Source organism: Anabrus simplex, chromosome 2 (genome assembly GCF_040414725.1).
Source record: "Anabrus simplex isolate iqAnaSimp1 chromosome 2, ASM4041472v1, whole genome shotgun sequence".
Classification (NCBI taxonomy): Eukaryota; Metazoa; Arthropoda; class Insecta; order Orthoptera; family Tettigoniidae; genus Anabrus; species Anabrus simplex.
In genome coordinates this window covers 43382295-43395460 of record NC_090266.1, presented here as the reverse complement: position 1 = coordinate 43395460, position 13166 = coordinate 43382295, and the positions used below count along the sequence as shown (strand labels likewise).

Below are 13166 nucleotides of genomic sequence, written 5' to 3'. Positions count from 1 at the left end.
ACACATGGGAGGCTAGGAGTACCAGATCCATAATAGACTATATCTTAACCGACTTCGAATTCAGGAAATCTGTTAGGAATATACCAGTTTTTCACGGATTTTTCGATGATACAGGCCACTATCTGATCTGTAGTGAACTAAGTATCTCTAGGCCTAGGGTAGAGAAAGTGAAATCTGTCTGCAAACGAATAAGGGTAGGAAATCTCCAGGACGAGGAAATTAGACAGAAGTACATGGATATTATTAGTGAGAAGTTTCTAACAGTAGGCAGGAAGCAGGTTCAGGAAATAGAAAGTGAGTGGGTGGCATACAGGGATGCTGTAGTAGAAACAGCAAGGGAATGCCTAGGAACAACTGTGTGTAAAGATGGGAAAAGGCAATCAGCTTGGTGTAATGATGAAGTGAGAGCAGCCTGTAAACATAAAAGAAAGGCTTATCAGAAATGGCTCCAAACAAGGGCCGAGGCAGCCAGGGATTTATATGTAGATGAAAGAAACAGAGCGAAACAAATAGTTGTTGAATCCAAAAAGAAGTCGTGGGAAGATTTTGGTAATAACCTGGAAAGGCTAGGTCAAGCAGCAGGGAAACCTTTCTAGACAGTAATAAAGAATCTTAGGAAGGGAGGGAGAAAGGAAATGAACAGTGTTTTGAGTAATTCAGGTGAACTCATAATAGATCCCAGGGAATCACTGGAGAGGTGGAGGAAATATTTTGAACATCTTCTCAATGTAAAAGGACATCATCCTGGTGGTGTTGCAAACAGCCACGCTCATGGGGAGGAGGAAAATTATGTTGGTGAAATTATGCTTGAGGAAGTGGAAAGGATGGTAAAAAAACTCCATTGTCATAAGGCAGCAGGAATAGATGAAATTAGAGCTGAAATGGTGAAGTGTAGTGGGAAGGCAGGGATGAAATGGCTTCATAGAGTAGTAAAATTAGCATGGAGTGTTGATAAGGTACCTTCAGATTGGACAAAAGCAGTAATTGCACCTATGTATGAGCAAGGGAACAGGGAGGATTGCAACAACTATCGAGGTATCTCATTGATTAATATACCAGGCAAATTATTCACTGGCATCTTGGAAGGGAGGGTGCAATCAGTCGTTGAGAGGAAGTTGGATGAAAACCAGTGTGGTTTCAGACCACAGAGAGGCTGTCAGGATCAGATTTTCAGTATACGCCAGGTAATTGAAAAATGCTATGAGAGGAATAGGCAGTTGTGTTTGTTTCGTAGATCTAGAGAAAGCATATGACAGGGTACCAAGGGAAAAGATGTTCACTATACTGGGGGACTATGGAATTAAAGGTAGATTATTAAAATCAGTCAAAGGCATTTATGTTGATAATTGGGCTTCAGTGAGAATTGATGGTAGAATGAGTTCTTGGTTCAGGGTACTTACAGGGGTTAAGCAAGGATGTAATCTTTCGCCTTTGCTTCTTAGAAGTGAAGCTTCCACGGTGTGAAGAATTATTTAATTTAATTTAATTTCCGGGTTGAACCGTGTTGTATTTGTACGCACTTCACGTACAGTTTGCCGACGTTTCGAATACATTGCAGTATTCTTTGTCAAGGCGACTGAAATACCCCTACTCGAGCCGGGGTAATCAGTCTCCCAGGCAGAAATTACACTACTAGAGTGGCCTTGGTCTTGGCCTTTTATATCCTAGCCTTTCTGGCTGATGTAAGCCCTGCCTGTCTCGTGAGAATTCTGGTAAGTATGTGTCACAGCCAGGTAGTGGGGGCCTGACCGTGCCGCAACCCCAACCCCATTACATAACAGCGCGGTCAAGCCCCACTACCTGGCTGTGACACATACTTTTCAGAATTCTCACGAGACAGCCAGGGCTTACGTCAGCCAGAAAGGCTAGGATATAAAAGGCCGAGACCAAGGCCACTCTAGTAGTGTAATTTCTGCCTGGGAGACTGATTACCTCGGATCGAGTAGGGGTATTTCAGTCGCCTTGACAAAGAATACTGCAATGTATTCGAAACGTCGGCAAACTGTACGTGATGTGCGTACAAGTACAACACGGTTCAACCCGGAAATTAAATTAAATAATTTCACCTTTGCTGTTCGTAGTTTACATGGATCATCTGCTGAAAGGTATAAAATGGCAGGGAGGGATTCAGTTAGGTGGAAATGTAGTAAGCAGTTTGACCTATGCTGACGAACAGGTGTTAGACAAGGCTGTAATCCTTCACCTTTGCTGTTTGTAGTTTACATGGATCATCTGCTGAAAGGTATAAAATGGCAGGGAGTGATTCAGTTAGGTGGAAATGTAGTAAGCAGTTTGACCTATGCTGACGACTTGGTCTTAATGGCAGACTGGGGCGAAAGCCTGCACTCTCATATCTTGGAACTTGAAAATAGGTGCAATGAGTATATTATGAAAATTAGCCTCTCGAAGACTAAATTGATGTCAGTAGGTAAGAAATTCAACAGAACTGAATGTCAGATTGGTGATACAAAGCTAGAACAGGTCGATAATTTCAAGTATTTAGGTTGTGTGTTCTCCCAGGATGGTAATATAGTAAGTGAGATTGAATGAAGGTGTAGTAAAGCTAATGCAGTGAGCTCGCAGTTGCGATCAGCAGTATTCTCTAAGAAGGAAGTCAGCTCCCAGACGAAACTATCTTTACATCGGTCTATTTTCAGACCAACTTTGCTTTACGTGAGCGAAAGCTGGGTGGGCTCAGGATATCTTATTCATAAGTTAGAAGTAACAGACATGAAAGTAGCAAGAATGATTGCTGGTACAAACAGTTGGGAACAATGGCAGGAGGGTACTCGAAATGAGATAAAGGCTAATTTAGGAATGAACTCGATGGATGAAGCTGTACGCATAAACCGGCTTCGGTGGTGGGGTCATGTGAGGCGAATGGAGGAAGATAGGTTACCTAGGAGAATAATGGACTCTGCTATGGAGGGTAAGAGAAGTAGAGGGAGACCAAGGCAACGATGGTTAGACTCGGTTTCTAACGATTTAAAGATAAGAGGTATAGAACTAAATGAGGCCACAACACTAGTTTCAAATCGAGGATTGTGACGACGTTTATTAAATTCTTAGAGGCTTGCAGACTGAACGCTGAAAGGCATAACATGTATGTATGTATGTATGTATGTATGTATGTATGTATGTATGTATGTATGTATGTAACTAAACCCCTAATTCATATGTACCTTTGCGGTTCAGGTGAGGGCCATCTGAGCGTAGATCCCTATCTCCTACCTACCCATTATGGTCTACAAAACTCACTCTCAATTTCCCACATACTTATTCCGTAGTCTCATTTAAATCCCTAACACCCTACATTCTGTGTCCCTCCTGCACACTATCCTGCTGATAAAAATCTCTGCTTCCTTAAACTTGTTCCGTGTTTCTGTACCAGATCCCAAACTTCCCCAAATATGCCAAGCTAGTACACAGAGAGTACTCTGCTTAGTACATGACAATACTCTGTAACCGGTGGGGCACTGATGTCAGCAAGCACTACTGCCATCCCAGTCCAGTTACTGAACTCCAACACTGATTGATTTTTTCGGGCTAGCCTCCTTTTTTGTATCCTAATGATTTAGTGCTAGAAATTATAAGTTATCGTTTGTCAATCAATCAATACTGATCTGCATTTAGGGCAGTCGCCCAGGTGGCAGATTCCCTATCTGTTGCTTTCCTAGCCCTTTCCGAAATGATTTCAAAGAAATTGGAAATTTATTGGACATCTCCCTTGGTAAGTTATTCCAATCCCTAACTCCCCTTCCTATAAATGAATATTTGCCCCAGTTTGTCCTCTTGAATTCCAACTTTATCTTCATATTGTGATCTTTCCTACTTTTATAAACGCCATTCAAACCTATTCGTCTACTAATGTCATTCCACGCCATCTCTCCGCTGACAGCTCGGAACATACCACTTAGTCGAGCAGCTCTTCTTCTTTCTCTCAATTCTTCCCAACCCAAACATTGCAACATTTTTGTAACGCTACTCTTTTGTCGGAAATCACTCAGAACAAATCGAGCTGCTTTTCTTTGGATTTTTTCCAGTTCTTGAATCAGGTAATCCTGGTGAGGGTCCCATACACTGGAACCATACTCTAGTTGGGGTCTTACCAGAGACTTATATGCACTCTCCTTTACATCCTTACTACAACCCCTGAACACCCTCATAACCATGTGCAGAGATCGGTACCCTTTATTTACAATCCCATTTATGTGATTACCCCAGTGAAGATCTTTCCTTATATTAACACCTAGATACTTACAATGATCCCCAAAAGGAACTTTCACCCCATCAATGCAGTAATTAAAACTGAGAGGACTTTTCCTATTTGTGAAACTCACAACCTGACTTTTAGGCCCGTTTATCAACATACCATTGTCTGCTGTCCATCTCACAACATTTTCGAGGTCACGTTGCAGTTGCTCACAATCTTGTAACTTATTTATCACTCTATAGAGAATAACATCATCCGCAAAAAGCCTTACCTCTGATTCCACTCCTTTACTCATATCATTTATGTATATAAGAAAACATAAAGGTCCGATAACACTGCCCTGAGGAACTCCCCTCTCAACTATTACAGGGTCACACAAAGCTTCACCTACACTAACTCTCTGAGATCTATTTTCTAGAAATATAGCAACCCATTCAGTCACTCTTTTGTCTAGTCCAATTGCACTCATTTTTGCCAGTAGTCTCCCATGATCCACCCTATCAAATGCTTTAGACATGTCAATCGCGATACAGTCCATTTGACCTCCAGAATCCAAGACATCTGCTATATCTTGCTGGAATCCTACAAGTTGAGCTTCAGTGGAATAACCTTTCCTAAAACCGAATTGCCTTCTATCGAACCAGTTATTAATTTCACAAACATGTCTAATATAATCAGAAAGAATGCCTTCCCAAAGCTTACATACAATGCATGTCAAACTTACTGGCCTGTAATTTTCAGCTTTATGTCTATCACCCTATCCTTTATACACAGGGGCTACTATAGCAACTCTCCATTCATCTGGTATAGCTCCTTCGACCAAACAATAATCAAATAAGTACTTCAGATATGGTACTATATTCCAACTCATTGCCTTTAGTATATCCCCAGAAATCTGATCAATTCCAGCCGCTTTTCTAGTTTTCAACTTTTGTATCTTATTGTAAATGTCATTGTTATCATATGTAAATTTTATTACTTCTTTGGCCTTAGTCTCTTCCTCTATCTCGACATTATCCTTGTAACCAACAATCTTTAGATACTGCTGACTGAATACTTCCGCCTTTTGAAGATCCTCACATACACACTCCCCTTGTTCATTAATTATTCCTGGAATGTCCTTCTTGGAACCTGTTTCTGCCTTAAAATACCTATACATACCCTTCCATTTTTCACTAAAATTTGTATGACTGCCAATTACGCTTGCCATCATGTTATCCTTAGCTGCCTTCTTTGCTAGATTCAATTTTCTAGTAAGTTCCTTCAATTTCTCCTTACTTCCACAGCCATTTCTAACTCTATTTCTTTCCAGTCTGCACCTCCTTCTTAGTCTCTTTATTTCTCTATTATAATAAGGTGGGTCTTTACCATTCCTTACCACCCTTAAAGGTACAAACCTGTTTTCGCATTCCTCAACAATTTCTTTAAACCCATCCCAGAGTCTGTTTACATTTTTATTTACCGTTTTCCACCGATCATAGTTACTTTTTAGAAACTGCCTCATACCTGCTTTATCAGCCATATGGTACTGCCTAACAGTCCTACTTTTAAGACCTTCCTTTCTATCGCATTTATTTTTAACTACCACAAAAACAGCTTCATGATCACTAATACCATCTATTACTTCAGTTTCCCTATAGAGCTCATCTGGTTTTATCAGCACCACATCCAGGATATTTTTCCCTCTGGTTGGTTCCATCACTTTCTGAATCAGCTGTCCTTCCCATATTAACTTATTTGCCATTTGTTGGTCATGCTTCCTGTCGTTCGCATTTCCTTCCCAATTTACATCTGGCAAATTCAGATCTCCCGCTACAATCACATTTCTTTCCATGTCGTTTCCCACATAGCTGACTATCCTATCAAATAATTCCGAATCCGCATCAGTGCTACCCTTTCCCGATCTGTACACTCCAAATATATCAAGTTGCCTGTTATCTTTAGAAATCAGCCTTACACCTAGAATTTCATGTGTCTCATCTTTAACTTTTTCGTAGCTTACAAATTCTTCTTTCACCAGAATGAAAACTCCCCCTCCCACCTTTCCTATCCTATCTCTACGATACACACTCCAGTGCCGTGAGAAAATTTCTGCATCCATTATATCATTTCTCAGCCATGATTCAACTCCTATTACAATATCTGGTAAATATATATCTATTAAATTACTTAATTCTATTCCTTTCTTTACAATACTTCTACAGTTCAACACTAACAATTTTATGTCATCCCTACTTGATTTCCAGTTCCCTGTTCCCTTATCACCGCTCCCTAGGCCATCCCGTTTCCCTGAATGTACCTCCCTATTACCCTTCCAAACAAATTTCCTAACTTATACGTACCACTGCGGTTTAAATGAAGGCCATCCGAGCGCAGATCCCTATCTCCTACCCACCCATTAGGATCTAGAAATCTCACTCCCAGTTTCCCACATACCCACTCCATAGTCTCATTTAAATCCCCAATCACCCTCCAGTCAGTATCCCTCCTACACAGTATTCCACTAATAACAATCTCCGCTTTCTTAAACTTCACCCGTGCTGCATTTACCAGATCCCACACATCTCCAACTATGTTGGTACTTATATCAGCGTGCCTTACGTTGTTGGTACCAACATGAAACACTACCACCTTCTCCTTCCCCTCCTCCCTCTCTTCTACTTTCCTCAACATCTGCCTCAACCTAATTCCTGGATAACATTCTACCCTGGTTCCCTTTCCTCCACACACTTTCCCCACGTGTCTAACGATGGAATCCCCCATGACCAGAGCCTCAACCCTACCCACCTCATTTGATCCCCTCCCCTCCTGGTCAGCCCTATCTTTCCTGATAGCTGCAGAAGCTACTTCCTCCTCCCTTTTCTCCTTCCCATGACCCTGTTCCACCTGTCTTTTCCTATCCTCTACTCTACATTTCCCTTTCCTACCTTTTCCCTTCCTCCTACTTCCATGCATCTCAGCAACAGTTCCCTGTCCCTCATCTTCCCTCTGTTGTTCTACCTGGAGTGACTCGTACCGATTTCGCACAGACACCTGTCCTGAATTCTGATCCTGAGTAGAGCCCTTGGCCTGCAATCTCCTTCCCCTTAGAACATTAGACCACCTGTCTTCTACAACTCCTCCCTTTCCTTCCCCTCCCTCTTGTACACCTACTGTAACCTGTACATTGTTTGAGGGAGTCCTATCTTCCTTCCTGTCTTCTGTGAGAATCCTAATTATCTCCCTCAAACTTTCCAACTCCTCCCTCATACCCCTCAATGCCTCACCACACCCACAATAAGTACACTCGCGCTCCTTAGCCATTCTTTACGGGGGAAAAATTTTAAATTAAAAAATAAAGTAACTTATTTGCAAAAAAATAAATGAACGGAGGGATATATTGTCTGGGATACTACACAACAATAAGGTAATTAATATACGACTACACTACAATACTACTTAGTCGTGCTCTATTTTTTTTTTAATCCTACAACCCCTAACAGGATAAAAACTGCTGTTAATTACTGAATATCGAAAGTAATACACAAGAACTACACAATTCCAAACTGCAATTAAGCCTATCCTAATTTCAACAATATTTTAGTAAGAGTTTCTATGGATACCTCTACTACACCAGTACTACACAAATATTTTACAATAACAAAATAAGCACACTAATTTCTAATAGGATATTACTCGTATACTACTGTACAGTACACTACAGTAATTTTTAAACTACTTTCAGACGTATCCTAATTACGATACCGGTACCGTACCGTATGTCACTACTAAGCACAACAGAAATTAAATTTGCAAGAACTACTGTACTCAAAGATTACCAACGAAGCTAAATGCTTAGACATATTACTATTAGTATTAGGGTCTAATAGATACACACGAAAGATAACACACGAATATAGCAGGCAAGATACGGCACTATCTAAATGTACTGTATCTATACTACAATGTATCTACACTACACTACACTGCGTTTGGTTAAATGCTTAAGTATCGAAAGGATTGCCGTACACGAAGAAAAACACGAATATAACTGGCAAGATACTATCTAATATATTATACCTTATCTTCACTACAATTCTACTGAAATGTGGTTATGTGATTATTACAGCTGGTGGATTACTATTATTTTCCCTACTCCACGGGACGGAGAATAAAAGTGTCCTGAATTAGGCCTACTGAAAAATACGAGGTTGTCTACAATAATTTCTCAAATATTTCTATCAAAATTACTACTACTACTCCAGGGACTTGAACTGCAATTACTGGGATATATGAACTTTATTATTATTATTAGCTAACCGCTCATAAATACTGAAAGATCGAGGGAGCGAAATATAAATTACGGATACTAACTACCTACTCAGAAGTACAAATGAATGGAATACAAGGTCAGCTGATTTTTATTTACATTCACTTGACTACACTACACCCTTTGTTCACGACTGTAGCCAACAATGCAATATTTGAATATGAGGAGCGACAATAATCAATAACAATACGACTGTTAACTATTACCGTGTAATCTCTTTAACTTCTTTTTAAATGGAAGTTTACAGGCGTGTCGTGTTTTTTAATGTAGTAAATTATTACCTTCGCGATAGTTTGAACGTATATCTATACGAAATACCGGAGAAGTTGCTGCAGAAGTTACGGTACTATTCCTTATGATAATCTGCCTTTGTAAGTACAACCAACGAACCTACAGATATTTACAAATATTTTTAAAGTTAATATTGTTACCTAAAGTATTACCTAAACCTAAATTCGAAACAAGGTGCACCTATAATAGCTAGCCTACTTAACCTAGAAAACGTAATTTACTGAAGACCAACTGAATTACTTGTTACAAAATTTAAATAATTATTACTACTCCCAATTTCTACCAACAAGCACTAAACACCACTATATAAACAGCACTAAATGAATCAGATATACACAAAATTAAGCTATTTCAATAGGTTTTCACTACTCAGCTAGAGGCGGAAATTCTTGTTGTACATTCCCGAAGGTGCCAGGGGAAACCAGGTGAAGTGAACAGGAGAGGAGAGACCACGCCTTGTCCTCGGGTTGGCTTGGACAGCCCCGGGCTGGCTTAGTCCATTCCAATCCATGATTCACCGAAGGGTCTATGACAGGGCTGGCATGTAGCATTATTTTTAGTATGTTTATAGGCCTACTGCTAGTCACCCTTGATGCCATCCATAGGATACAAGATATTTTGCAGCCACCACCCCTGATGTGATTGTCTGCCTGCTTAACAATTCACTCATTACTTTAGGGATGGCTTTTTAAACTCCCTATTGCAGTTGACACCAAACAGAACCCTCAGGCATCTAACATTGTCTGAAAGGAAAGTCTGTACTTGTAAATACTGTTGATTGTTACATTGTTTTTAGTTTTTAGTTTGTTGTTGATGTGTGGAGTGATCTAGCCTCTTATCTATTCACCCTATTGGCTGCTGTTCGAATTCTGGTGGATATCAGATTTAACTTTTTTATGGTTCTGGCAATCCCTTCAATAATTGGGATCTGTTGAAAATCCTTTCATATTATTTAATTATTTTGATAATTTATTGGTGTTCATAATTGTTTTATAATGTTAAAATGCCTGAATTGATTTTTGAATTGCCACTTACACACTGTTTGGGTTTAATTTTAACAGAAAGAAGGAGCTAATCTCTCCAGAAGAGCTGACTTTGCCATGGAAACCTCTTTTCGACATCTGCCGCCGGTTATTCGTTGAAAAGCCAGCAACACCTTATGCATACAGATATATGGCGTATGTATTTCATCATAGTCTGTGTCATAGTTTATTTATTTGCTCAAGATACACTTTTGCTGGAACTGATTTATTAAGGAAGAAATATACCGCCTTTTGACTAGCCTTGCTTGCTTCCTTTCATTATCTCTCTCTCCTTAATGTTTGTTGATCCCAACTTCTGTAACCCAGAAACTTTCTATTTCATGAAGCAAGTTTTTATGCAAATTGGTAATAAGACAGATGTTAATTGAAAATGTTTGTGAATGGAAGAACAAGGTTAAGTCAAATGGAAACCTCAGTTTGCTAAAAAGGAAGCCACTTGTTTCGGAGTTGGCTTATTTAATACAGTCTTTAAGTTTTTCAGTCTGTGAAACATAAAACACTCTAACAAACCTGGAAAAGAAATCATGGTTGTATTAAACTTAACACTTACAGAACCAACCCTCTTCTGAGTAATTTTTTCCAGTGAACTAGAAAGTAATTTTTACAAATTTGCTTATAAATGATCACAATACATTGAAAGAGATTGTCATCTGTGTGATGTTAGAATATATTGATATATACAGTCAGTGTATAAAGATCTAGAGCCATGTGTTGCCAAGATCTTTTGCATTGGATCATGTGCATCAGTATGATTCACAGACAAATGTCTCACTGACAAATCTCACTTTTCAGCTGCATGTAATTGCATAAATATAATGTGTATTTCCATAAAATAAACATCTGTATAAATAGAGAAAACTAAATACAATACAGCAATATGATTCGTGCAAGCATCAGTCGACTTGCTGGTTCTTGCCCATGCCATGTTTAAGCGAGTGGATGATCCAATTATCATGTGTGATGCAATTGCTCCCAGGCTCATATCTTGCCCAGTGATATCATGGTCTGCTGGCCCTGTGGTTTAGGGGTAGCATGGCTGCATCTTACCTGGAGGCCCCGGGTTCGATTCCCGGCCAGGTCAGCGATTTTTACCTGGATCTGAGGGTTGGTTCGAAGTCCACTCAGCCTGCGTGATTAGAATTGAGGAGCTATCTGATGGTGAGATTGCGGTCCCAGTCTAGAAGGCCGTGAGGAATCGTTGTGCTGACCACACGACACCTCGAAATCTGCAGGCATTCGGGCTGAGCAGCGGTCGCTTGGTAGGCCAAGGCCCTTCAGGGCTGTAATGCCATGCGGTTAGTTAAGGATATCAGGGTCTCAGCTAGTTTGCAATAAGCTTCTGTACAGCATAATTGCTCCTTTTGCAACAGGAATTGATTGATTTAGTGTGTTTCATGGTTTCTGAATTAAGCATTGAACAGCGTATTTCCGTGTGTTCTGGAATTTTAAAACATGAAACATGCTGGGAAGGTGAGAAGAGGAGTAAGTGAACAATTTCCTGGAGTGCAAGTGCCAACATATTACAGAATTAAGAAGATTGTGAATAAATTTAAAACAAACATAAATTTTAAACAAGAAAAGAGTTAAAGAACTGATTGTCATACCTGATAAAATAATTCAGGACATTTATGAAAGACTTGATTGAACCCCCAAAATTCTTTATGGAAACTGGCTCAGCAGTGTGAGTTTCATATTCCTCTGCATGGTGGGTGGCAATAAACTGAAGTTTAAACCTTACAGCTGGAAGAAATCATTATTGCAATTGGTGCTTTCAGTCTGTCACCAGTGGTGAATTAAATTCTGAATTAGTGATGTTTTCTGATGAGGCAAGGTTTTATTTGCGTGGATGTGTAAATTCACAAAATAACCAGTATTGATTGCATGAGAAGCCAAGAACATTTGATGAAACTCGACTTCGTGACCTTAAAATGGGAGTTTGGTGTGCTGTTAGTGCTAAAATAATTGTGGGGCCAATACAGTACAACCCTTTTTTAACGAATCTCAGGGGTATTTGATATTTCTTCCTGTAAAAGGGGGGTTTCAAAGAATTTATTCTATATATCACAAGAAATAATAATAGATTTATGTCTTTAATGTAATGTCAAGAAATAATAAATGAACATATTAATACCAAAAAATTAACACATACATACATTATCATTATAGACTGTTATGCCTTTCAGCGTTCAGTCTGCAAGCCTCTGAGAATTTACTAAACGTCGCCACAATCCTTGATTTGCAACTTGTGTTGTGGCCTCATTTAGTTCTATACCTCTTACCTTTAAATCGTTAGAAACCGAGTCTAACCATCGTCCTCTTGGTCTCCCTCTACTTCTCTTACCCTCCATAACAGAGTCCATTATTCTCCTAGGTAACCTGTCCTCCTCCATTCGTCTCACATGACCCCACCACCGAAGCCGGTTTATGCGTACAGTTTCATCCATCGAGTTCATTCCTAAATTAGCCTTTATCTCCATTTCGAGTACCCTCCTGCCATTGTTCCCACCTGTTTGTACCAGCAATCATTCTTGCTGCTTTTATGTCTGTTATTCTAACTTATGAATAAGATATCCTGAGTCCACCCAGCTTTCGCTCCCGTAAAGCAAAGTTGGTCTGAAAACAGACCGAAGTAAAGAGAGTTTCGTCTGGGAGCTGACTTCCTTCTTACAGAATACTGCTGATCACAATTGCGAGCTCACTGCATTAGCTTTACTACACCTTGATTCAATCTCACTTACTATATTACCATCCTGGGAGAACACACAACCTAAATACTTGAAATTATCAACCTGTTCTAGCTTTGTATCACCAATCTGACATTCAATTCTGTTGAATTTCTTACCTACTGACATCAATTTAGTCTTCGAGAGGCTAATTTTCATACCATACTCATTGCACCTATTTTCAAATTCCAAGATATTAGACTGCAGGCTTTCAGCACAGTCTGCCATTAAGACCAAGTCGTCAGCAGAGGCCAAACTGCTTACTACATTTCCACCTAACTGAATCCCTCCCTGCCATTTTATACCTTTCAGCAGATGATCCATGTAAACTATGAACAGTAAAGGTGAAAGATTACAGCCTTGTCTAACTCCTGTAAGTACCCTGAACCAAGAACTCATTCGACCATCGATTGTCACTGAAGCCCAATTGTCAACATAAATGCCTTTGATTGATTTTAATAATCTACCTTTAATTCCATTAACACAAGAATAAAAAAATATTTACAAAACTGCAGACATAACAAATTCCTTATTGGGCCATTGGGAGCACAACCAGCAGCAAGGAAAAGAGAAATAGGTATTACTGA

The 13166-nt window shown here is 39.6% G+C and overlaps 1 protein-coding gene across 1 annotated transcript in view; it reads left to right on the top strand.

Annotated features, from left to right (window-relative positions):
* Positions 1-13166, top strand: part of LOC136863441 (proteasome activator complex subunit 4A) — a 1047550-nt gene that overhangs the window by 65135 nt on the left and 969249 nt on the right. Inside the window, exon 3 of the mRNA XM_068225934.1 lies at positions 9875-9991. Within this exon, the coding sequence (XP_068082035.1) occupies positions 9875-9991 (117 nt within the window). The remainder of the gene's footprint in view (positions 1-9874; positions 9992-13166) is intronic.